We start from the raw sequence: 28,000 nt of genomic DNA on the forward strand, positions 1-28,000 counted from the left end.
GGTGGATTTTTCTTTTTATCAGTAACAGTTTTAGGAAGCTTCCAATCATGTTGAAAGTGGTTAGGTTTAATAACCACGTTATGTAATAACTGACAGTGAAAAATGTAGTCTCTCACTTTCTCTCCCACATCCCCTCCCCAACCCCTTTCCTCCCTCAGTCCCTCTGACAATTGTGCTTTGTTGACAATGGTAACTTTCTCAGAAGAGTTTTTTGCCTTTTGTTTTATTAGAAGAGGCCAATTTGGTAGAAAGTTAGTTTGTATTTCAGCAACTCCTAATCAAATATTCATAGAAAGAGGACATTTTCCATATACAGATATGATTACTATAAAAAAATTTAAAAATATTGGCTATTGTGTTGTTTTAAGATGGCGGCTTGATTCACAAATCTAACCTAACCTATGTCTAATTATTCTTTAGTAGTATGCCAGATTTGATGAGAATCCTCTGGGATGTTCAAGAATTATCACAAAGCAGACAAACAGGAAAGACTGAACCATCTATTTGAAAAAAGTGACTTCATTCAATTGGTTCAGCCACCCGTATCTGTAATCACTCCATTCTGCCCTCTTGATTTTAATGCAACTATAAAGGAGAGTATTTTAAAAGTGCCTCCCAGTAGGAAGAACAGTAACAAGGCACTGTTATATCAATTCAGTGTGACACAAGCACTGATTATTTAATAGTATAACAGCAGTGAATCAGAGTTCTTTCATCTGACTTTGCTGACATTTCCAGCAGCTGTATATTTAATTCACAGTTAGGGGCTGAACAAACTACAGCCATTGATCAGAATGTAAGCAGGCATCCTTGAGCTTCTTCTAGGAACAAATACAGATGTGCACAAAATTTTCATTTATTCAGTAAGAATTTGCATGACTTTTAGCAGTAACTGTTTCACATTTTCATCAACCAGTGTCAAAGAGAGATATTCAGTTATCTGTAGCCTATAAACTGTGGTAGACTGATTATTAAAATGCTACCTTTCTGCTCCTGAATGAATATTGAAAAGCATCTAGTGACACCAAGGCCTTTACAGTTAGAAAAGGCATCCTTCATCTAAAGTAGAAAAAAAAAATACTCAACTGTTTGTGGCATTATACTTCCATCTTCTTAAGGATTTCCTATTTGTTAAGACATCCCCAAGTTTTTAGTATTCCAAAAAGAGAAGAGTTCCTTCCTAACTACCTATTGCATATTTTTCATATTTCTGTTAACATAAACTTGGGGACAACCTTGACTCTTTCTGGTGTTTCATTCCCCATAATCAATCAATCAATCACTTTGGATGGATCACCTAATAATCTCAGGGAGTGGTCCAAGACAGTTCATCATACCCACTGGTACTGTAGTCCAGATTATTGTTCAGACTCCTGACTTGCCCCTCTGCTGCCAATCTCCCCTTCTGCCCTTCAATCCATTCGCCACCCTGTAGAGTGATTTTCCTAAGACACAAATCTGATCATGTCATTCTGATTAAACTCCTTCTGTGGCTCCCCATTGCCATTGCATAATGGCCATGCTCCTCCTTAACCTGGTCTCTAAGCCCACCATGATCTGGCATCTATGGGCTTTCCCACTCCCATCTATTATCGTTCTCCACCCAAAAGCAAACCCCACCCACACACCCTCTAACTTGCATACTCCTCACTCCTCCTTCATCGCTATTGCTTGGCTAACTTTTACTTTTACTTATCCTTTAGGTATCAGCTTAGGTGTCTCTCACTCAGGCTCTGGGAAGCCCCCCTGACCCACCATGTCTGCATCAGATGCTTCTTCTAGATGTTCTCGAGCTGTCTTTTCTGGCCCATAACATTGGTCTCTTCGAGGGAGTTATTATTTAATCATCCCTTTTTGACTATAAAGTCTTTAAGGGTAACTACTGGGTCTGCCTTGTTTATTTCTTTACCCATAGTGCATAATGCAATGCCTGGTACATGTTAGGTATTTAGCAAATATTAAGGATAAATCTCAAACTCATCAATGCCTTATGATAGTCCACTTAGAGAAAGTCTAGCCTTCCAGCTGTGACATTCTGAGCCCCTATGAGTGAAACAAGATGAAAAGAATCAGATTTCTTATGACTGGTCTCCTTGCTTGAGCCAATGACTATCTTTTGCTCATGACATAATCTCAATAAACTATAGTGAATTGGAGCCACTGAAATTCTTGGTCGCATCTTATATTTAAAATACCCAAATTGCCGAACTGCTGTATGGACCTGTTAATTTCTTTAATACTGAATCTTTAAGACTCCGTTACTGAAAAGACTTATAAAAATATGTAAAACTATAAAGAGTTGGGCCCATTTTGCTATGTCAATAAGTTGAGGAATTATACCAGTTCTTTCACTGTATTCTCTATTCCTTTCAGAAAGACAGATATTCCTTTTGAACTAACGCCTAATGCCTAAGATTTAGTTCCTGGCATAAAAGGAATACCATAGTAAATTTTTTATATGAAGACTCTTAATTTTGTAAATATGTTTGATACTCTACAAAAACAATTTAAATGAACTGTATGGTGAGAAACATATTGCTGCCTATTAATAAATACCTCCCACACCCACATGAGAAAGGAAGAACAGTTAGGAGTGAGCTAATAACTTTCTCATATGCAGAGCTTCTCCTAGGAAAAGTTATATAGTAAGAGACATAATTCCTTGGTCCCCAGAATCTCTATTTTTTTTCCTTCACCTGCTTTATAAGACAGTGTTATAGTTTTTGATGTGGTAGTAGAAAATAAATGACATTATTATAACATGGATAAATTCTTATACTCAAAAATTGTCCTGTGGCTTTACCTCATAGATAACTCATATTTCTCCCCAAATATTTTGCAATCTACATTTTAAAAACATTATTAGGCCAGGTACCTGTAATCCCGGTACTTTGTGAGGCTGAGGTGAGAGGATGGCTTGAGGCCAGGAGTTTGAGACCAGCCTGGATAGCATGGTGAGACCCTGTCTCTACAAAAATTAAAAAATTTAGCTGGGTGCAATGGCATGCACCTGTAGTCCCAGTTACTTGGGAAGCTAAGATGAGAAGATTGCTTGAGCCCAGGAGTTCGAGGCTGCAGTGAGCTATGACAGCACCATTACACTCGAGCCTGGGAGACAGAGCTAGACCCCAGTCTCTAAAAAACAAACAAAAAACATTATTAGTTGCAATAGTCAGTAACAATTTGCTCTTCAATAATTTTCTGTAACTACAGAAAGTTGGTGATTTCCTTAGAATTAATTCCACTTGCCCATAAATGTATAAAATTGTAAGGTCTGCCTGCCTTCTACACCACCACCATGAAAGAGGTTCGGAATCAAGCCTCTGCTTAACCCTGCAGCATTTGGCTGCATTTCTATAAAAATCTATTTTTCACAGTTGGCTTACAGTTCTTTATCTTATACCACAGTGTAAAAGTCATTATGCAATTGATGTGGTCTTAATTAAAGAACAAAAATTTATTTGTATCTCCTTTAACTTGGAAAGCTTATGAGTCTGTGCTTCTTTTACTGGATCTTCAAATGTAGCTGATGGCATCGATCAGAGTGAATAGCCAAAGTAAATACACATTTTGTACTTTTCTTCATCTGGAACTTTCTATTTTGCATTAAATGTTAGTGTAGATTATTCAGATTAAAATCTTGGCTGCTCTGAGTGCGGTGGTGTTTACTACTAACTACTCACACCAGTTATAGATTTCTTTGTTCCTTTTCCACTTCCACTGCTTCACTTGACTAACCTTAAATAAATAAATAAATAAATATTACTCTACCAAACCTGATATGTGGTACTATTTAATAAAATAAGAAAAATGTTATGAAACAAATAATAATATAGTTTATTTGGTGATTTGCAACTGTACCACTTTGGAAATGTCTTTCTTTGAAGGCATGCATAGGTTGCAATTTTGAGTTATCTATCTGTAGTTGTTGGATTTTTAAGATTCTGGCTTCTTCTCCTTTCTCAGATCCAAACCCATTCTTTCTCCCCCTCATGAAAACTAAGGTACAAAGAGGTTGAGCGACAGGTGGGCAGTATCTACAGCAGCCAGGATGATGCAGTATCTATAGCAGCCAGGAGTTGAAAGCCAGGAGGAGTTGAAGATGTCCACCATAAGGCTGAGAAAATATATGTAATCACATTGTGAGGGTAGAAGCAGACCTGTATTTATTTGTTAGGGCTGCATAACAAACTACCACAGACTGGGTGGCTTAAAGACAAGTATTTGTTGTTTCACAGTTCTGGAGGGCAGAAGTCTAAGATCAAGCTGTCAGCAGGGTTGGTTCCTTCCACAGAGTTGGTTCCTTCTGAGGCCAAAAAAGAAGTATCTGTGCCAGGCCTCTCTCCTTGGCTTGTGAAAAACTTGTCTTCACTTTTTTTTTTTTTAAAGTTTATCTTTTTTGTTGAGATGGAGTCTCGCCCCCTTGCCCAGGCTGGAGTGCAATGGCGGGATCTCGACTGACTGAAGCCTCCTCCTCCCCAGTTCACACAATTCTCCTGCCTCAGCCTCCTGAGTAGCTGGGATTACAGGCACCTGCCACCACGCTCAGCTAATTTTTGTATTTTTAGTAGAGACGGGGTTTCACCATGTTGGTCAGGCTGGTCTGGAACTCCTGGCCTCGTGATCCACCCACCTCAGCCTCCCAAAGTGCTGGGATTACAGACGTGAACCACCGTGCCCAGCCAGAAAACTGTCTTCACTTTATGTCCTCACTTTGTCTTCCCTCTGTGTGTGTCTGAGTCCAAATTTCCTCCTACAGAGACACTGTTTGTAACTTGATTACCTCTGAGGGCGCTTATCTCTAAATAAGTTCACATTCTGAGCTATTGGGGGTTAGGACTTCAACATATGAATTTGGGGGAGTACATAATTCAACCCAGAACAAGCTCCAAAGGTACTTAAACAAAGCCAGGACTGAGAGCTGTGCAAAAAGGAAAGAAATATAATATATGCATTCAGGGGTGAAGTAAGGTAGGTCCTGGGTGATGGACAGAGATGGAGGTGAAATGTCCATAACTGGCTTTACTGGTCTTTTTTCCACATGGATGTGGTGGACACTATGACCCTAGATATAGACAGACCAGACAATCTTAAAGGTTCATGGTCTAGGCTAATACTTTCCCCCTGGGGTTCCTTTAATATCTTTTCTCAGAGCTGGGTAAGGTTGTAAGAGGTTTCCCCAAAAAAGAAAAGATAATTTAAATTAATTCCACAAATATTTATGGAGCAGCTACTATGTGCAAGGCCATGTTAGGCCATAGTAATATGACCCTACTCTCAAGTTGTAATGAAAGCCACCAGTTTCCCTATAAAACTAGCACTCAGTTCCTCTAGCATTAGCACTGGAAGGGGAATCACTTTGAGAAACAAAGTTCTAATTGCCCAAGATTCACACCTCCTGATGATCTTCCACTATTTACCACTGCCCACCATCCCAGTTTGACATACCTAAGAAATTGGATCATGGAATACCATGATACTCCCTTTAATTTTATTCCACTATCCCCAAATATTTAGTAAAGTATTACTTAAAACATTAAGGGGAAGATCTCTTAATGGCCAAGGTTGTTAAGATAGTTTAGTGACTCCTTATGCCAAGAAGGTGGCTCTAGTAATTAGTGGAGACCTTCAAGGATTAGGCAAATCCAAAGACTCTAGTCACTATTTCTAAATTTGCAGGATTTATGCTGGGAGATTATCTTACTCAGTTCTTGCAGTTATGTAGAAGAATTCAGTTTTGAATTTTACATCATTTGGACTGCAAAGCCAATAATTTGATACTTCCGAGCTACTTCTGAAACCTAGTACTTTTTACCTGTATTAATTGGCATAGTTCCACTGTAACTCATTTAAAAAGTAATTTACCCTAATTTCTACAGTTTCAAAAGTATGCAGTTAGTGTTTTAAATGTGAGGCTTAAGTATGGCTGGGGAATGCTGCCGAATTTGCATATTTTACCAATTATTGTTGGCTTGGATGTTATGTAAAAAGAGTATTAAATCTCACCCCACATAAACATGAGAACATTTTATCATATTTTGCATCTTTATCAATATTTGTGAGTGAGAGTCTGTATACTGATTCCATGTATAATAACCTTATTTGAACCCACTATTTAGGACCACGAGAGGGGAGATTTTTAAAAAACAGTTAATTCCAAAGATGTGACAACTTAGGACAGAAATAAAAATGTGAAAGTGGCCTCTCAAAATGTGGAATCAATAGTGTCAACTGCAGGATCACTGCACTACTATTTTTTTTGTGCTTATTCAACTCACCCACAACTGTAGTCATTGTGTGTATTAGTCTGTTCTCATGCTGCCAATAAAGACATATCCAAGACTGGGTAATTTATAAATAAAAAGAGGTTTAATGGAGTCACAGTTTCACATGGCTGGGGAGTCTCACAATCATGGCGGAAGGTGAAGGAGGAGCAAAAGCATGTCTTATGTGGTGGCAGGCAAGAGAGCTTGTTTAGGAGAATTCCTATTTATAAAACCATCAGATCTCTTAGGACTTGTTCACTACCACAGGAACAGTGTGGGGACAACCATTCCCATGATTCAATTATCTACACCTGGCTCTACCCCTTGACACATAGAGATTATTACAATTCAAGGTGACATTTGGGTGGGGACACAGCCAAACCATATCATTGTGCCATGAATTTTATTTACATTAACTTACTCATTCTCACCACAACTGTATGAGTTTGGACATTAGTGTCCTTCTTTACAAAATGATATGGTTTGGCTCTGTGTCTCCACCCAAATATTATCTCAAATTATAATCTCCACATCTCCACATGTCAAGGGAGGGACCTAGTGGGAGGTGACTGGATCATGGGGACAGTTTCCCCCATGCTGTTCTCATGAGAGTCAGTGAGTTTCCACAAGATCTGATGGTTTAAAAGTGTTTGGTGGTTCCCCCTGGCAGCCTTATGAAGTCTTATGAAGAACGTACTTGTTTCTCCTTCACCTTCTGCCATGATTGTAAGTTTCCTGGAGCCTCCCCAGCTCCATTTATCAAATCACTCCATTTATCCCCCACATAATGAATTATTTATTCAAATTTTGTGTTGATTTCTCTTGTTTCTGTGATCCCTAAAGCCTAAATAAGGTCTCTGGGTAAACATCTAAGAATTGATTTCAGGTGGGCAGATGGCATCATCTCAAATCTTGACTCTTCCGAAAATTAATTAATTGGCGTTGGAAAATTGACTTTGCCTGTCTGAGCTCCAGATGCTGTTCTGCAGGACTTTTGTGAGATCTGAATGAGATAATTCATATGAAAACACAGTACTTCATGACACAAAGATAGTACTCATTAAATGTTAGCTGAAAAGAAGTCGATTAATGGGTACAAATATACAGTTTGATAAAAGAAATAAGACCTAGTATTAGATCAGTAGGGTGACTATAGTTTACAATTATTGATTGTACATTTCCAAATAGCTAGATGAGAAGACATTGAATAAGTCTAGCATAAAGAAAAGATAAATATTTAAGGTGATAGATAGCCCAAGTACACTAATTTGATCTTTACAAATTATATGAATGTATTAAATCATCACACATACCCTGAAACTTTGTACATCTATTATACATCAATAAAAAAAGAAAAATGAGCTGAATATGAATAAAAATTAGTGATTTCTTTTCAGATCAGATTTCCCAAACCTTCCAAAAAGTTAGTTCTTTATTTCTCTTTCACAATGTAATCCATACTTCCATGTTTGATCCATGAGTTGTATGGATCAAATAGCTCAATGTCAGATATTCAATCTCCCATAGCCTGATAGACCACAAATGACTGTGTCTAAGATTATGTACTGATTTTTAAATATTTTAGCATTTTCTTATTTCTATCATTATGTTGTAACTAAATCATATATATATATTTTTTTCCTTAGAGACCAGAACCTGGAAAATTTAATTGGAGTAAATTCTCATGTGTCTGAAAACAAGAATGGAAGGTAAAGCTTATTATAATTCACTTTTTTTCTTATGAGTTCTATATGCATCTGCATATATTGTATAGCCTTAGAAGATTATATATATAAAATATAATATATATATTATATATATAAAATATAATATTATATATTATGTAATATATAATTTGGATAATGTGTATGTATATGTGTGTATATACGTGTGTGTGTGTATATATATACGTGTATATATATATACACATACGTGTGTGTGTGTGTGTATATATATATATATATATATATATATATATCATCCCAATACAAAAATTTACAAGGTGCTTAATAGCTAATAGGGAAAAATTAACATAATTCTTATTCTGTTAGAATTTGTGACTCAGGACCTGCTGTTCTATTGCTTAGTGTAAATGGCATCATGGAAATTCAAAGCTCTTTGGGGCTGTGAAGATTTATTTTTACTTACTGTTGCTTGGTAAGCTCTCAGCAGTGCAGAAAGCACTCTGGGAATCTCTTCCTTGGATGCCTAGTGCTAAAAGAATGCATGAATTTATCACAGCCACAAAACAGGACCTAATTTTGAAATTTCTTTACACCATAGGGTATAATAGCTTTAAAACTGTGATACCTTATTGGCCATTACAAGAAAGGTTAGGACAGGAGCTATACTTCATTTTTGTCACAGACTGTATATTTCAGGAAAAGTTAACTTTTCCATGTTTAGCAATTCTTACCCCTACATATGAGGGAATACTAAACACAATAGGTTACTATTTTCACCTTCATAAGGTGCAGTTACCTTTTCTATTAATTTTTCTATGAAAAGAAATGATATTGCTGATTTCATCTGCAGAGAATGGAAAAGCTAGGAAAAGAGCTGGCTTATTTTTCTTTTTCATACTGTCTCTAAAAGGTTCCTGAATCCGACAGGTAGAGAGTTTCTTTCCATTCCTTTAATTCCCCAAAACATCATCTTCCTTCTGTTTGTGACCTTGAGAAAGTCTTTGAGAGAATGAGGGAAGATAAATTTTCAGTAGAATCTGCTTATCCTGGAAACACATGTACTATTTTGGGAATAGGACTGGGCTTACACTTAACTAATCTCGTTCAAGTATTATTTGGAAGTGATTGGGGTAAAAAAAATTACAAGTAAATTATTACATAAAATTAAGGAATTTCCCATGTGATTTGAGAAGCATTCCAGTTCCATTGGGCTTGTTCATGAAATGGGATTAATGAGGAAATGGAATTTCATGCAAGTTCAAGAGCAGGAATGGTGGCATTGCCAGGCCTCAGAGAGATTTCACTTGGGAGATTGCCCATTCTTGACCTGAAGAAGTTTGGAACCCTTGGACATTAACTAGAGATCTTTGTTACTAATGGAACTCAGCTAGTCACTGAGTATTGGCTTTTGTCCATCTTTTTCCTGCCCTTCCCTGTACCTATCGGCTTCCTTATTCTCTGCTCTTCTGTTTGATAATCAAAAATTTTTTGCCTCTCAGTTTTTGCTTCTTTGTAACTTCAGCTTACTCTACCTCTTCAGGTACTCTAATGAATCAAATTAAAAATCTAAATAAGAGTCCCAGGAAAATCTGCTAAACTGAGACGTGATTCATTTTATGAATGTATTCACTTTACATCGTAATTGGATGCCCAAGCAAATACATGTTTTCTAATTTGTTTCGTTAAGAAGGTAGGAGCCAAGGGGAAAGTTCCACTTTGCCCTCTGAAGCTTTGCTGAAAAATCAACTCCCAAAAGGCAGCGTAATTAGAGAAAAGGCACACAAATTTATTTAACCTGTTTGATGGGAGCCTTCAGAATGAAGACCCAAAGATACAGGGGAAATTGTCCATTTAATACTTAGGTTCAATAAAGTACAGAGAGCCATGTAGAAATATGATTGGACAAAAATAATATGACCTAATGGCAAGAGACCGAGTAGGGAAAGCCAGCAAGGCCTGTGTCCCTAGATTCTTCTTAACCTCTTGAGCATGCATTTCTTCCTTCTGGGCATGGGGCAGAATCCTTCTGGATTGGGGATCTTATGACCTACAGTCAAGCAAGGGATGTCAGAGAATTTCTTTATGGCCAGTTTTTACATAGAAAGAAAGGTGAAGGGATAGGTAGAGTAATAATTTTAGGTTTTATGGCTGGCTTTGGGGAAAAGGGGTTTTGGTTTGTATGACTTGCCTTGGGGAAGACGGATTCTAGTTTCTTTGGCTATCCTTGGGGGAGAATGAGACTGAGACAGGAGGGCAGGAGAAGGTCAGAGAAAAACTTTTGCTTCTGAGGCTTTCATTTTGGGGTACTTTTTCTAAGACTCAACAGGAATAAGTTTAAATATTTTTATTTCAATTCTAAATTATAGAGTCTTTCCCTAAACTAAATGGTTTGTGACTATGAGTGAAATTAATTTCATAGGGCCATTTCACAGATTTTAAGAACTGTAATACTTTTCAAATCATATAATTATAAGGTGGCTAGACAATTTTGTTTATCTATTCATCACCTGATGACATTTGGATTGTTTCACTATTGGGTTTTAATTCACTATTTTGATTAATGTTGCTATGAACGTTCGTATATGAGTTTTTGTGTGAAAATGTGTTTTTATTTCTCTTAGGTATATACCAGGAGTGAAACTGCTGGATTGTAGAGTAATTCTGTGTTTAACCATTTGAGGAACTGCTAGACTGTTTTCAAAGCAGCCATATCATTTTATATTCTCACACGCAGTGTATGAGGGTTTTAGGTAAATTTTCAAGGTGAATTTATACTGTAGGGAACATTTTCTCAAGTTTAAATCCATTTGGAATTCTATAAGATTCAATACAATGTTTGGGTTTGTATTTGTAGAGTCATTGCTTAATTAAGAAACAAAATTGTGACCATTGATTGGAAATTACAATTCAGCAATTTGTTTCAATGGAGGATAACTTCCTAACAATTAAGCCATCAAGTGACATATGCTATGAGTCATGAGTTCTCCTTTACAAGGATTATTCAAGGCATTTGAGAGGAATAATTTGGCAGAGGTTCTTCTATTACACTGTTTCGCAAACTTTTGGGTACATCAGAATCACCTGCTATTACAGGGACTACACTTTGAGAATCAATGCTCTTTTGAGTAAGAGGTTGGACTTCCCAACCTCTAAGGCAGTGATTCTCTACCTTGACTGTATAAGGAACTCACTGGAGAGCTTTAAAGATTCCTCGTGACCAAGCTGTACCCCAAACCAGTTAAATTAGAATATCTGGATAGGGGGCCCAGTAGCATTTTAAAAGGCACTGCAGGCTGTTTTGTTGGTTGCCAAAGTGTTGTCTCTCCAACTCTATTCCTATGGTTCTAAATAACAAGAAGTTAGTCTTACAACTTATTGTCATGAAGATACATTTTTTGTTGTAAAATCTGTCACTATCCCATGAAAAACAAAGACTTGGCAGACTATCACAGACCCTAGGAGACCAAAGAGACATGATGGATATGTAGATATGATATCCTGGATTGGATTCTGAAACAGAAAAAAGTCACCAATGTAAAAACCAGTGAGACATGAATCTGTAGTTTAGTTCATAGTATGGTACAAATATTAATTCTGTAGGTTTGACAGCTCTATTATAATTATGTAAGATATTAACCTTAAGGGAATCTGGGTGAAGGTGTACAGGGACTCTCTGTGTTATCTTTGGGATTTTTCTGTACATTTAAAATTACTCCAAAATAATGGTTTATTTTTTAAAATTATCATCCTCAAAGTCTACATGAGGAGCAAAATCCATCGAAGAATTTGTTGTCCCACATTCCAAACCTAGCATTTGGTTTTTATTCACAGTTATAAAAATTAAATCTGCCATAAAGGCATTGTCATTAATCACATTATAAACGCAACTGGGAAAAGATACCAGTATTAGTCAGCATGGGCTGCCATAACAAAATACCACAGACTGGGTGGCTTACACAATGGACATTTATTTTCTCACAGCTCTGGAGGCTGGAAGGCCAAGAGCAAGGTCCTATCAGGGTTAGTTTTTGGTGAGGCCTCTCTTCCTGGCTTGCAGATGGCCACCTTCTCACTGTGTACTCACATGGCCTTTCCTCTGTACACAGAAGGAAAGATATCTCTGGTAGCTCTTCCTCTTCTTATGAGGTTTCCAGTTCTGTGGTGTTAAGGCCCCACCCCCATAACCTCAGATGACCTTTATTACCTCCTTATTAACCCTGTCTCCAAATATAGTCACATTGAAGGTTATGGCTTAAACATATAAATTTTGTGGGAATACATCTCAGTCCATAACAGTACTGTTGGCAAGTCACTTATCTCTCCTGTTTGTGGATTTTGCAAACTGGTGATTTTTGATTGCTGAAGACAGTGCAAATGCATTTCAAACTCACTGATAATCTCTGTCCTTTGACGCTGTCTACTTCTTAAAGTTGGGTTTTGTATTGTACGTTATATGATCTGAACATTTTCAAGTGATTCTTAGCTAGGTGTGTTATTCTTGGGATAACATAGTCTAATAATCGTGTTAGAAAACCTAGTAATATTAATTCCACCTTCTCATCACTTAATAAAATTTTAGCTCACCTGGATGTTTTGTGAAACATCTGCCTTAAAACCAGAAGGTTTTCTGTATGCCAGAGATAATATGTGAAAAAATGCTTTCCTCTTCTTTGAGAGCTATATCAGCCTGTTTGAGAATGATAAGGCTTGATTAAGACCTGAACCCTCATTTAGGTTTTCATGTCTCTTCTATGTCAGAATTTACTAACATGGAGGAGGAAAAGGAGCTTAAATTTTCTCTATTTTTTGCATTAAGAATCTCCTCTCTTCCATAGGAAAAAGCAAATACGCCTACATTTTGTTAAGCATCATGACATTTTTAGATTAGCAGAAATCCAGGTCAGAGTTCTTCTGCTATCTTCAAAATATTGCCTTCCATTAAAAACAAAATGAAGACTGGAATTTCTCAAAGCAACCTCTGGATCATTTTCATTCAATTGATAAATTATTAGATATATTGTACATGGGAAGCTTTCTATAATGGCATTGCTGGTGTGAAAATGTTACAGGAACCAATTTCAGATGATTTCTGTCCTTGATAAAAAGGGCAATGTTAGCTAATGTGGCACATACCTATAGATTATTCTTAAAGGTAAGGCAGAGGTTTCCATAGAGGGAGTAAAATAGCACACGCATTCTATTTGTGTTATCTGTGTAGAAGCCAGGCAAACATAAAGAGATTCACATTGTAAAATAATGTTAATTGAGAAGAACTTTAATAACACAAAAAACTTCTAGTGACCTTGATTTGAAGTGCCAAATACTTGTGTTTGCTTTCTCAGGCTAGATGCCCAAGTCAATGGGTTCACCAATGCTCTACACAACCAGTCCACAAGAATTGCTTCCCATTCTTATGAAGCCAGGAACAATCTCAGTTACTGCGGTCAACTGCAGAATAAATGACAGGACTATTCTCCCTTTGTTTTATAAAAATACCCCACATCCAACTTGACCCTTTCTTTGAAATGCAGAAATTTCTAATTTTATGTGGGGTTACCTGCATAAACAGCTTTACACAAAAGTATTGAGTTAGTGAATGTGTCATTGTGTGACATCTGGATAGGAAACTATCAAGTGTGATTTTCCCTTAAAAAGTCTACAATTTAAAAAAGCATGATTGTGACATTAGTGTGACATTCTTTAGGTAGATCTAAAGGCTTCGTTAAATCAGATATTGTCATGATAGCTAATTAAGGTCTACTTTTGGTTTGAGGTTTATGAAGAAAGTTATGGTTTGGAAATATGAATGAGACATCAGAGAAAGAGACATTAGAACATATTATACAAATATTCAAAAATAATCCTCATATTCTACAAAAGAATTACTGAGTGATCAAGTTTTGTAACAATACTTAGGAAGTAAACCAAGACAGTGGAAGTTAAAAACAAAATGGAAGACAAAAAAATTTTTGCAGTGCTGTGTTGATACCACTCTAACATTCATGTTTCAAAATTATAGTTCAGAAGGAACATATATGCATTACATTTTGCATTGAATTAGAAAATAGCCTTGTTTTTATTATCCTTGCAAATAAACTTTAATCGTGAAGTAAAATGATTTGTTTTGCAGCTCTAACACTGGAGCCAAGCAGGCAGGACCACAGGATACTGTTGTGTACACAAGGACATATGTGGAGAATAGGTATTCAAAATTTATTTCAAATATATTGCTTCATTTTATAATTTTGAAAGGATCTGTGTTTAATAAGAGATGCTATTGTTTTAGAGTGTGCTTCTTTCAAATAGAAGACCGTTTATAAGCACATTGAGTTCTACATATATAATTCTCTATAATGTTTCTGATATTATGTACTTGGGCTATAAAAAATTATAGTCATTAGATGAATTCAATAATATTTTAATATAACACATGTATACATAATAGGGTTGCCATTTGAAAGTTCTCACATAAATGTATCTAACTATATGGTTAAAATAAGCCTTATAAAACGCACAACTATTCCTATACTAATTTGGAGTTCCACTTGAATTAAATGATTCTATCTACTGTTGTTTACCGCCAGTCTAAAATAAGGGGTATAAATTTGAGTAGTGCTATTGTAAATAATGCTGCAATAAACACCTAAAGTATAATAATGATAATAATAATAATAATAATAAAAGAAAAAAAAAGAAAAAAAAAAATTTGAGTAGTGCATCTTGGCCCAAGTTATGGGATATTGATGTTTCAATTGAAATCTGCTGCTTGGAGTGATGGATATTGAGGAAAATGTAAACCAAGGTCAGGGCTCAATAATTCATTTGGTTTTCAAGGAATATAAAACAAGAATTGTCCCAGTTGTGGAGTACAATAATGGTGGGGCACACAAATGCTGGTATACATGACCCATATGTTAAGCTAAGCCCATTTCAAAGAGGTCTAAGAGAAGAGTATTCAGGGAGGCTTCTGTGTGGAAGGCAGTCGTGATGGAGATCCAGGAAATACAATACATGTCAGAAGGTAAGCGATCTTCCAAAAAAGGTTTCTCAAACCCATGTATAATTTACCTTGTAAAATGCAACATCAATATTGATTTTTTCCTTAATCCAATTCTCGCTCTCTGGAGTATTCAAGTCAGTGATTTCTGCTGTCTTTCAATTAAACTAAAAGTTAAAACACTTCAGAGTAAATTTTAAAATAGCAAGGAGTTACTAAATCTGAAATAAATTGATAAAAAGATGAGTAATATCAAATAGTATCATAGTAAAGGCAAGGTGTGAAATATTGGCGAACAATAACATAGGCTTTTTTTTCTATATTTACATAATAATCTCTCACATTTTTATCCTTATGGGATGTCACATCAATACATTTTGATTTTTAAAGAAATTTCTTATGGGAACTAATGCCAAACAACCACAATATTGATTTTTGAATAATGGATGATTTATTTAAGAATAGGAATATTCTGCTAAACATCATACTCTAGATTTTTTAATTAATAGGATAGATGGATAAAATAATATTAACTTGATTCATGGAAGTACCAAGACTAAAGCATACTTATTTTATTATGATGACTATGGTTTATTTTTTTAAAAGTACATACTGTATACCCTGTACATATATGTACCATGTTCACATATAGAACAATAATTCTCAAAGCATAGTCTCTGGGCCAGTATCATCAGCATGACCTGGGAACTTTCCAGAAGTAAAAATTCTTTGGCCTCACTCCTGCCTGCTAGATCAGAAACTCTGCAGCTCAGGCCCAGCAACCTGTGTTTTAACAAACTCTTCAGATGTTCCTGATGTGCATCAGAGTTTGAGCACCATCATTATAAAAAGATAATATTGTGGCATATCAGGCTAATAGTCTGTTGACCGGAAGCCTCTGAAAGGTTTCGTTGTCTCCTGTACCTTAACCTAGCAAGGATGGTGATGTACCTCGGACATCCTTAAGTTTCCTAAAATCTACATTGACAGGCAGTGTGGTACAGTATGGAGTCCCTAGAGTCACATTTGAGGTTGAATCCTTCTTTGTCATTTCCTAACCATGTAGCTCTAGTGATGTTACTCTTCCAGTCTCAAGTTTCCTCATCAATAAAATGGGAATCATGACATGCATCCTCCATAAATATGTGCAAATTTTTATGTAGCATTTTGGGATTATGTGTTTCATAAAGTAGATTTTAGTTCTGACGGCAGTCTGCCTCCAGGAAATTTGGAGAGAGAGATAGATTTCTCATTTAAAAATCCCAAGTGAGAGCCATGTGGTTATCACTCATTGTATGAAATAAAGAAACATATTGCTTCTATTCTTAATATATGCCCAGATAGCATAAGTACTTGGGAAGCAATTATGGGAGCCAGCTGGTTAGGACATTACAGATTTTATTTGTCTCTGGGAAAGAGTGGTGTTTAAAAGCTGGGATAATCTACATAATAGAAAACAGAAGACTTTTAAAAATCATACTTCTTTTGCTTTCATTCTAAATTATTCTTTCTTGGATATATTCAAGTAAAAATAAAAATTTTGCATGCTTTTTCTAAAAGTTCAAGAATCTCAGTTTCTCTCTGTGAATGGTGTATGTGTCTGTGTGCTTGCCCTGTTTGTGCTTTGTGTATTTTCTTTATCTACTTTACATTCTGTGTAGCTTTCTTTAGTAAACAGATGAGGTGCAAGTATAAATTTCATGAAAGATTAGGACTTCTTTTCCTGCTCACACTTGTTCCTGTATTCCTTACCCTACTCTCTATTTATTTTGGTATATATGTCAAATTGGGTGTGACTTGTGTATCAATATTTCTACAGATTAAAAAAATGTGTCAGTACATCATCCTGGCTTGTAACATACACAAAGATAAAATATTATGAGGCTTCATGAGGTGGTGTGAGTGTGTTTTCTTATCTACGTAAGGAAAATCACCTGATTCTCACATGTCCATATATTATGTTCCTAGTAAATCACCCAAGGATGGATATCAGGAGAATATCTCTGGAAAATACATACAAACTGTTTATTCAACTTCTGATAGGTGAGTATGTCTTTATTTCCGTACATAAAAAGTGCACACATACAGACACACATAAATATATACACACACACATATATATACACACACACACACACATATATACACACACACACGTATATATATATATATATACATACATATATATATATTTCTTGCTGTTCTTTGTACTTGGAGATGGTTCTGCTGATGTTTCTTGTCATGTATGTGCATGGGCAGACCAAATTGCAACTCAATAACAACTTCTGCATCCAGGAATTTGTTTCTTGGCTTCCTGGCTGTTGCTGCTGTCCGATTTTGATGCATATTATCAAAAGACCTTTCTGTGCCTTACAGCTGCCTCCCAGGCCAGCCCCTCTGCTGCTGGTGATCCCCAGGAGGCCCCAGGACTGCCACATTATTAGCGTTTAGGCTTCATTGCATCCATAGACTGTGCCATCAACCCCCCCTTCTTGTGCTTTTCTGCAGCCTTCTTGGCTTAAAAACAGCCATGCAGATATGCTGCTGTGACCCACTCTGGGCCCAAGCTCAGTTCCCAGGAGTGGAGTTATGATGAGTATTGATTGAGTGCTGGTGAACTGGCCCTGTTCCAGGTTTTTGCTGTTAGTGATCCTCTTTTACCATTTAATGTTCAGTGGGTCACCTAGGTGACACTTATGAGAGTATGGCCTGCAGATTTCCAGTGAAGTAAATGAAAATAAATAATTAGTATTTCAACCCAAGCCCTGGAAACAAGCCATCATGCAAATGTCTGATGTTCCACTGATGGTGTTTCTTTATAGCAGGGGCTGGAGATATGACTCACTCAGGGTAGAGATATTTTATTTTCATATGTAGTCTCAGCTTCTAACACAGTGCTTGGTACCTAATGTGTACTCAGTAAATTTTTTTAAAAAAAACATGAACCTATGTTCCATTTTCTAACGGAAACATGGGTGAACCAGGTATCAAAATTATATCCCTTTCTTGTCACTTTTCCAATATTTTGCCCATTAGCAATGCTTTGCTGAGTGTCTTGCCTATAAGTCACAACTCTTTGAGTAGTAAAGTCATTGACACCAGAATTAGAACTACAGATATCATCTGGATGGCCAATTAAAAAAAACAGATCTAGGTTTTCATAATGCTTCGAAAAGATCTTTGACTAACTGTATGATCTTAATAAAGATAGTACCAACATCAGTGCATTTCCTGAGCTTGTATTTCTATTATTAAGGGAGGAAAGCATTCTCCATAAAAGTATTGCTGTTAATAGAAAGACTTTAAACCCTATTCCTAAAATGGCTTTGAAATTTTTCCTAGTCATCAGTGCAGAAGTCAGTTCTCCATGAGACCAGTCAGTTATACAACCTTTTGCTGTTGATAGTGTGTGAAATTGGTGATGTTCTTACAGTTCTTATTTAAGCATGTCAATCCTGTTTAAAGTGGTTTCCCATGTAACCGGATAAAGTCCAACATCTTTTGTACATTCTCCATGGCCCTTCAGAACCTGCTCCTGCAGAATATTCACTGATGCTGAATCCCTCCAAACACCCTCCCAGAGTAGCAAGTTTGTATGTTCTGTTCACTCTGCTTGGAATTCCTCCACCAACCCCTCATCCCCACCCCACCAAGCCCACCTTGAGAGCTCTTTCCTCTTCAAACAATGCAGATAGCACTCTTTTCTGACAAGGCTTTCCAGACTTCACCTCAGGGGTTAGTGGTTCTCTTGACTCTGTTCTCCTCAGTCTGTCCACGTACCTGTATTCCACTGTGCATTTCAACCCAAACCCTGGAAACAATCATGCATGTTATATCATGCATCTGGTTTCCCCAGTGGAAAGAGCATCTTGTCAGAGGAGACTGTCTCACCACTCTTCGTATTTGCAGCTCCTAGATCAGTGCCTGTGGAATGGATGAAGGACATAGAGCACCTATTTTCTACTTTTGAAGTGCTTACAGTCTTAAATAGGAAATTTAAGTGTATGCATACATATGTGTGTGTGTTTATGGATAATCCATAGGAAAATATTTGCCAGGTAGCTATAAGCAAGTGGGTACAGAACAAATAAAAACAGAAAATATTTATTTATATACATGAGACTTAGAAAGACATTACTAGAATGATTAAAAGTATAAAGCTAGATAAAGTTTATCTACTATAACGCCTTTCTTCTCCTACTTACTTTTCCCTTCCATTCTCTCTCCTCTCTGCTCCTACTTCTGGGCTTGATAATAGATTAGTGGTTCCTGGGTACGACTAACTCATTTCAACACAATGAACGCAACAGATCTTTGGACTTATTGTGTTGGTACCACGCTGCCTCCATTCACATCTTCACTCTTCCACTCACTAGTTTCATGATAGTGGCAAGTTACTTATCCTTCTGTGCCTCTTTCTTTTTAATAAAATGATGATAAAATTAATAATAGTGGCTTGTCAGGAATATTGTGAAGAATAAGTGAGTATATAAGTGCAGAGAAAAGTGTACTTCACATATCATATAAAGGGCTATATAAATATAGCTTAATTTCACTACCCCATTACATATCCTACTCTGGAAATGTCAGGCCTGCATGCTAATATCCTGAAACTAGTATACTCTGCAGGGTGCTATTTAAGACTGTCCTAAGACCTTAAAAAAGGAAAAGGATCCTTTCTTAAGGTTCTGGTGTGACTCAAGATATTTTGGATTCTGCTGATCACATCTACAGATCATTTATCATTGAACATTATTTTCACAAATATTTAGTATTTGTTATTTAATAAATAACAAAACTCTCTTTTCTTCCCCATCAAATTTGTGGTGGGGTTATATCTTGCTGGAGGGTATAAATTTTGTCATGATAGGTATCCTTATATCCTGAGTCTTCCAGTGGCACCAAGAGGAGTGTTTTGGTGACTCTGGCCCCTACAGTCCCAGGCACTACAGACTCATCATTTTGTGAGTTTATCTATGTGCTCTTGAATGGATTTCTATTTTGGGCCTGTTGAATATTCTGAGAGTTAAAAATGTATATTAATCTGCAGCATAATTTTTCCATGTAATCTGTAACATGATATATGTAAATTCATAATTAAAAGCCCTCAACTACTTCTGAGGAGTACTTGAGATATTTCCTAATTCAATTAGGAAACTGAACATCTTTGTCCCACCCAGATGAACTCTTGATTTCTGATGAATTAATAATTTGGGACTTTCTCTCATTTTAATTATTTGATATCATTTTGAGAAAACTAGAAGAGTCAATTCTATTACTAGAATAAGTAAACTCCAAACTTTCCTTGATTTTTGTGAAATTTTCTAAAGTATCATCAAAATTAACATACCGTTGCCATGTGAGTTTATAGGGAATACATCTGTCTTTTGTATTATGGCAAATTTATTTTTAATTGCTTACATCTCTTTAGGTCTGTCATTGAAAGAGATATGTGCACTTATTGCCGAAAACCCTTGGGTGTAGAAACTAAAATGATTTTAGATGAATTACAAATTTGCTGCCATTCTACTTGCTTTAAGGTAAGGATGTGTTTATTTCACTTAACTAATAAAAAATTGCATAATAACTGGAATAAAATAATAATTTAATGTAATACATGAGATGAAGCAAAAGCTTTCAGAAGCACTGTCAGCCACATTAATAGTACACTACTTAAATATTTCTGAGTTCTGCAGCCTAAACCTCAAATGTTTGTAATTACTATCTTGGCTTTAGGCTTGCAGTTGATTACTGACACATTTATTCACTCTTACCCTAGAGATTTAAATCTGTGGGGAAAAAAACCCAATTGTTCTTTTTATAAAAGTTTTTGCAACAGTTTACTAAATTATGCATTACAGAAAATATGTGATGAAATCAAAACAAGAAAATAAATTGTTGAGAAGAAAGCTAGCAGTTTCTTACCTCATGAAATTAGGACCAATGGGTTTAACAATAGGTGAACGTCAGTCTGCTTTTGAGAGCATAATTAGTGGTAATTAATTGTGGCTCAATAAATACTAATAAAGCTTTTATTAGTAGACTAAAGCTTCATAGTTTGTGCTTTCAAAGGATGTTTCTTTGCATTCTCACCATAACATTGGGTGGATCAACATCATTGGTTTTGGTGTAACTGCATAAGCAGTAAACGGGAATCTAAAGACTTGAGTTCTAGTTTTGCCTCTGCCTGTAACTATGTCTGTGTGACTTTGGACAACCACCTGAATTACCTTGGCCTCAGTTTCCCTAACTGTAAAATGAAGTGTTGAATAGACCAGTGGATCTCAACCCTGGCTGCATATTATAATCATCTGGGGAGATGAGGAAAAAATAGAATGATCGGGACCAGCCCCAGTTAAATCATGAATCTTAGAGGTGATTATTGGGCATTGGTATTTTTAAAAAGCTCCTTGATTAATCTAATGTACAGTCAGTTGGAGAAACTATGGGCCGAATATATGGTTTCTTTCTAGTGCAACATTCTACGGTTGATACAAATGATCAAATCCAGTCAAAGAATGCAATACTTTGTCAACTGATTGCTTCTATTCCTATTACTTTCAAACAGTGACACATAGCAATCCGAAATATGGTAACTCATTTTGAGCAAAACATTCCAATTTTAGAGCATAATGTACAGAATTCTATATAAAAATATAATCTCCAAGTTGTATAGTTATGAAAACATAAAGTTTTTTATTTATGAAATATATTCAATTAAACAAAACTTAGTCTGTAGCTTTTTATTTAAAATTACTATGCAGAAAAATTTAAAACAAGAATATTCTCTTGATCATTGCTTTTGGTAAATAGAAATATTTTCATTTATTACATTTTAGACATTTATTTCTATTTTCAATGTAATTTCAATAAAGTATTACCGAGAATAAAAACAAACATATTCACACTCTTAGAAAAATACTGATTGTTCTATAGGCGTAGCAATAGAGAGCCACATGAACTGGTTTAGACATATCCAATTAATCAATGAGAGTTTACTTCAGTGAATTTGCTTCTGAAAGCCAACCAATCGGTGACAGCCTCATGCTTTAAGGTCAGCCAATCAGCAGTGGACAAGTCTGAAGCAGCGGTCAGCCCTTTCCTACTTCTAACCAGCACAACTCAAAATAAACTTTTTCCCAAACCCAGTCAGATCAGCAGTTTATTTCTCTCCATGAGGTTGTGCCTGGACAGCATAACTAGCTCTCCCTTAAGTTAGCAAACAATAAATGAACCTTTGTGTTTTTTTTTTTGTTTGAGATATTGAGTGGTCATCTTGTCCTTGGCAGAAACAATTTCTGGACATTCATATCTACAGCACGTTGAGTGAAGTAGAAAACTTCAGTGATAGACATCCCTTAAAGGTGCCTCGATGGTAGAGAGATGATATCTGTTCATCTAATAATCTAGATTTCATTTACGATGGAAACTTTATATATATTTTTTTCTTTAGTGTGAAATATGCAAGCGGCCTTTGGAAAATCTACAAGCCGGTGACAGTATTTGGATTTATAGACAGACAATACACTGTGAACCTTGCTACTCTAAAATTATGGGTAAATGTTACACTCTGTAAACATTTAACACTTTTGTTAACCTTAATGAGCATTTGGTATCTTAAATGATACTATTTTAAATAATGATGTATTTTAATAAAGTAAAATATTTTCCTAATTATATTTAGTTAATAATTCAGCTGCAGATATTCATACTATGGTAGTATTTTATTTAATGGTGTGAAATCAATCAACTTTTATATTGTCTTCTGGTATCAGATTAGATATAGATACAACTAAACCAAAAGGTCGCTTATTTTAGAAAATTTTCCATTTTTTTCCAAACAAAAAAGATATTATCTACTCACATAATTGTTTAAATTGAAGTCCATATTCATAAATGACATTTTATGCTTGCACTTGAATATTGTATAATTTTTAACTAAATTTGGTTATTGCATTAAATGCTTTGAGTATTACTTTTAAATTGAAAATTTAGTTAATTCTACGTAATTCTAAAAAATATAGCATTTAAGTTTTTTATCCACCTAAGATCAATGTTACTATAATTTGCACTCTTAATTAGCATATGTAATGTGAGAAAAGGATATTGAGGACCTGCGTTTTTAACTAACATTTTTTATAAACTACGTATGAAAGGTTTAAAAGCTAATTTAAGAGATGTGCACATTGTACGGTAAATTAACAAAATTAAGTCCTGTGAAACTTGACTGGTTTTTAAAAGCTACTATCTGCATTTTCCTTTTAGATTCAATAGTAAGTAGATAAAATAACCAAAATAATATTGAGAAGATGGTCAACAGTACTATGTGAAAGGCACTTTTTCCTGCTGTCTTGTTGGTGTAATGAATGAAAGAGGAACACTTGGGACCCCTATGTGGGATCCAAAGTATGGAATTTAATGACAAATGTGTGATATTAATGAGCTACTGGGAGACTACATCCAGAAAATGCTCTGAAAAAAATATCAGAAACCCACGTTCCATCAGGCTGCAGAATCAATTACAAGAACCTGCCTAATTATATTCATACTTTGCCTTCTATATTCTGCTTCCCCCAGAGAGTTCCCATATTCAGTTTTCTTCCTTAGTTAGTAATCTTATGATGATCTAATGTTATATAATGGGTCTTGATGTGCATGGTGGTAGCTCTAAAATTTTTATTCTCCCAGAGTTCATGATGTGGCTTAGTGGGTGTGATTACCAAAAGACTCAGAAGTTTTTATGCCTTTTCCTCCCTATATATACTCCCTAGGCATTGCATGTTTTATAGTACATATAAGTTGTCAAGAGATGACTCTCAGACATCTCATAAATATGCATACCAGTCATCTGGTACGTCATGTACACAGTATGACCAAAAGCCACAGCGATTATTTCAGAAGTGGAAGGAAAAGTGGAATCCTTAATCTACCACTACTTTGGGTGAATAATTGTCTGTAAATTTTAATGATGAGCTTGTTTTTGTACTGAATTTGCACATCTTTTTTCTTTTGATTTTCAGCAAAGTGGATTCCATAATTCTGGCACAAGGAAATCAAGATGAAAAGCACTCATTAAGGAATTAAAAGTTACAAGTTTTATCTTAATAATATGTAATCTAGAAAAGCTTTCACATTGAAGATCAGCTCTTGTAGAAAATGAACAATTCTGTTATTGCATAAGTAATCTAATTGTCTTCAATAAGGTCACACACATAAAAAGAGCCATCTGGTCTCTGGCTAGAGTTAGCAATAAAAAGTTCAAATGGTTCCAGATTCCAATGTCAAAGGAATGATGCATTACACTCCAGCCAGGTCCATCCCTGCTCCATATGTTGGCTGTGAGTGGTGGTTTCCATTTAAACCAAGTTTCTCATTTCTTCACCTTTTTTTCTCTAAGAATTTGGATTCGTAGACATTGACATCCTGAAGAACTGTCAAGGAAGCAAGATATGCTTTCTTCATCTGCAAAGGAAATACTAACAGCAATTTTCTTATACAGTTTGGCAGAAAGATGTTAACATAAAAAGTTTATAGACCTCAAAAATCACTAAACTTTCCAGATCTCTGTGCTATTATTTGTAACATAAGGGGCATTGGATAAAATGATTTCTAGGATTCCTTTTGCTTCCCAAATTCTCTGATTCTAAAGCAGTTTTTAGTTTGCTCTTTGGAAACATATATGTATACGTGTTTGTTAAGTCTATTGAACTAGGTAGGACATATAAACAATTTAATTTTAGTGTCATTGTTTAATCACAGACTTAGTGTTTGAAAACTGTGTTTTAAAAACAGAAACAGATTGATGGGTAACAGGTAAAATATGACATGTATAGCTTACATGTTATTATTTGTTAAATTTTCTTTGTATGCATTTCAAAATCTGGGTATACTTATAATCCATTAGAAGTAATGGTTATGGACTAAAAAGATATGTTCTTTAGTATGTTATATATACTCATATTACATAGCACTATATTTACAAAAGGCTTATAAAAATAAAATGAACTATCAGTTACATAGAATCTTTATGTGAAGTGTTTGTAAATGTAATTTACTAACATTAATTTTGTCAATTATAGTGATTATAATCTATTATATTCTCTGTTGCGCTGTTTAACTTATTTTTAACCGCTCAAGCTATATATTTTATTTTTAAGAAACTTTTCTGAAGAAATTGAACATGTAATAATCATGTGAGGAACTAGTATTATTAACATTGGGAAATTGAACTTCTAAACCATTTAATTGCATATAGCATATATTGCATATATAGCATATATTGCATATAGCAACTTTTTTCTAGAAAAAAGATGTATGGAACATGGAAGTGGGGGCAGAATTCTAGAGAAGTTTTAAGGCAGTTATGGAAAACTGCTATAAACTAGGGAGATTAAAAGATTATCATGTATTTTCCAAATGTTAATACATTCAAAGAATTATTCTCCTGTGTAATAATTTCATGTCTCTGTTCCTCTTAAAGCTTGGTTCACAAAGTGTTAAACACAAAATGCTTATCAAAATACAGCAATGTATAATTGTTGTCCAATGAAAAGGGAGCCAGGAAAAACAATTAATAATAATTTTATATTCATTAATTCATGCTTGATGAGAAGCAGTGGTAATTGAGCCACATGTTTTATTGTTCTTTTATTATATGCTATCAGAGTGATCAAAAGAAATAATTTTCTCAGAGTTGAAATTCACTGCAGAAAAGGATGGATGAAATAGTATCCCTTTCTTTCATATAAAGTATATTAACATCTGAATGCTTTTGTAGTAATTAAAATCATCTGAATATCATTTAAAAAGTATAAAAACGTAAAAGGAACACATTTCTCATTTTTCTATAGCTGTTTAATGGGCCCTCTCTCCTACAATAATGTATTAAATCAAACCAAAAGCTGTTGTAAAAATGGAATAGACATGAAATGGAGAGAGAAGTGTTTCTGATTCATCAAGATCACTTCATTATGTCTGGGTTTATGTTCACTATAGAAGTGACAGATTCCCAAAACAACTTACAAGATCTCACATTTTTTGCAGGCTATTAATTATGTTATGACTGACACTGTTCCTGGGCACAATTGCCTAAATCTAGGGATACTAGATCCTGAATTCTATCACCAATAAAAAGATGTCTCTAAAAGAGAATGAATGGCTTCATCATGACAATATCCTTCTAAATAAAAGTCAAAGACATATAATAATCTCAGGAATAGTATAGTATAAAATGATATTCTCTCTTTTAATAAGGCCAAGAAATAAGAATTTATTCAAGAAGTAATATGTATATCTTAATGGTTTGATTGCAATCACTCTACTTATTAGATATGAGTGATGAGATGGTCCAGCTATCACTATTGTGCATTCCCTGACTTGTTTACTATGATAGAAAATTGTGAGTGTTTGGAACATTCAGCTTGATAAAGAGCTCTACCAAAACAAGTAACTGTTGGGTCTACATCATGGCAAACTAACAAGGATGTTGGTTTTTTTTTTTTTTTGTGCTACTGGATTTGCTGGTTATTTTGATACAATGTAAATAAATTGCTATTAAAGTTCCACCTATTCCCTAGTGCTTAACAGTTCCCAGAGCCACCTATAAATATGTGTATAACGTGGGCAAGCCATATTCCCTTTTGGGCCCATTCCCTACTGTTTAAACTATGGGGTTTAGAATATTGACTCTTGAATGTTTCCACCAACTTAAATATCACATGACTATGAATCTATTCCTGCTACTTATCTGGTTCTTAGATGATATCTTTTATTAGATGCGTAAGAGTTGTTGAATATTTTGTATGTACTTTAGAATTGCATGTTGACTTTATCACAACACAAGTTGAGGCACCATTTTGACCCTTATTTACTGGATCTTTGTCCTGCTTAGAAAGTATGTCTTCTGGCCAGGCACAGTGGCTCACACCTGTAATCCCAGCACTTTGGGAGGCCAAGGAGGGCAGATCACCTGAGGTCAGAAGTTCGAGACCAGCCTTACCAACATGGAAAAACCCTATCTCTACGAAAAAAATACAAAATTAGCCAGGCGTGGTGGCATATGCCTGTAATCCCAGCCACTTGGGAGGCTGAGGCGGGAGAATTGCTTGAACCCAGGAGGCAGAGGTTGTGGTGAGCTGATATCGTGCCATTGCACTCCAGCCTGGGCAAAAAGAGCGAAACTCCATGTAAAAAAGAAAAACGCCTTCTGAGAGATATTACTGAAATACTCAAATGTATGAGGTAGGCAGTGATTTCAATGTTTTCACTGTATGAGAGGAAAGTGAACATCATCATTGCCTTATAAATGCCTTCTGGAAAGGGTCTTTGTATTCTCTTTGATACATTCTTCTCATTAATACATTTAAATGCCCAATTATTCTAGGTTCCTTAGAAAAAATGCATGGTTTATAATCTATCATCATTCATTCATTTATTCATTTGTTCTGTTATTCAATAACTTGAAAAAAGACCTACGTTCTAAGTCCCAGGTATAACCCAAACAGTCAAGGTTCCTGACCTCATGAAACTTACATTCTAAAGCCAGCAGGAGGTGGAGGAGGAGTTTGAGAGTCAGAAAACAAATTAACACAATAATTCTGAAATTGATAAGACTTATGAACGAGTGAAACACAGTGACTAGGTGAAGGGGTAGTTTTAGAAATAAGGTGGTCAGGTGAGGAGGTAATATTTCAAATCAGATCTGGATGATGGGAAGGAGTCAGCCTGGGAAAAAGCCATCCAGGAGAAGATGTCTTAGAATTGGCCCAAATCAGGCCATTTGTCTGGGCTAAACTGAACCTTGCTTCTTTTAAACGTAATGAGATGGAAGTTCAAAGGTGCCAGGAGACAGAGACCAGTCAAAAGATTTGTAAGTTTCCTCTATTTGTAAGACTTGTAAGTTTCCTCTATTACATGGTTACACGGGGAGCCATGTAAGACAAAAATCAGATATTACTCAGACTGCTTTCAATTCTCTGCCATGGTGGGTTACCCAAATGGCTGCTGAGTCCTGGACTTCAGGCTGAAGTTGCTCACCTGGGCCCAGGAAGGCT

At 35.5% G+C, this 28,000-nt stretch overlaps 1 protein-coding gene across 11 annotated transcripts in view; it reads left to right on the plus strand.

Annotated features, from left to right (window-relative positions):
* Positions 1-26,510, plus strand: part of SCEL (sciellin) — a 110,282-nt gene extending 83,772 nt beyond the window's left edge. For 10 of the 11 annotated variants that reach the window (XM_063650990.1, XM_063650994.1, XM_063650996.1 and 7 more), the window contains 7 exons: positions 7,913-7,975; positions 13,294-13,383; positions 14,079-14,153; positions 16,917-16,991; positions 20,380-20,488; positions 22,402-22,504; positions 23,969-26,510. In XM_063650990.1, the coding sequence (XP_063507060.1) occupies positions 7,913-7,975; positions 13,294-13,383; positions 14,079-14,153; positions 16,917-16,991; positions 20,380-20,488; positions 22,402-22,504; positions 23,969-23,985 (532 nt within the window). In that variant the 3' untranslated portion in view covers positions 23,986-26,510. The remainder of the gene's footprint in view (positions 1-7,912; positions 7,976-13,293; positions 13,384-14,078; positions 14,154-16,916; positions 16,992-20,379; positions 20,489-22,401; positions 22,505-23,968) is intronic. The other variant, XM_054446863.2, reaches the window with a different exon arrangement.
* The last annotated feature ends 1,490 nt before the right edge of the window (positions 26,511-28,000 follow it).

Source organism: Pongo pygmaeus, chromosome 14, assembly GCF_028885625.2.
Source record: "Pongo pygmaeus isolate AG05252 chromosome 14, NHGRI_mPonPyg2-v2.0_pri, whole genome shotgun sequence".
Classification (NCBI taxonomy): domain Eukaryota; kingdom Metazoa; phylum Chordata; class Mammalia; order Primates; family Hominidae; genus Pongo; species Pongo pygmaeus.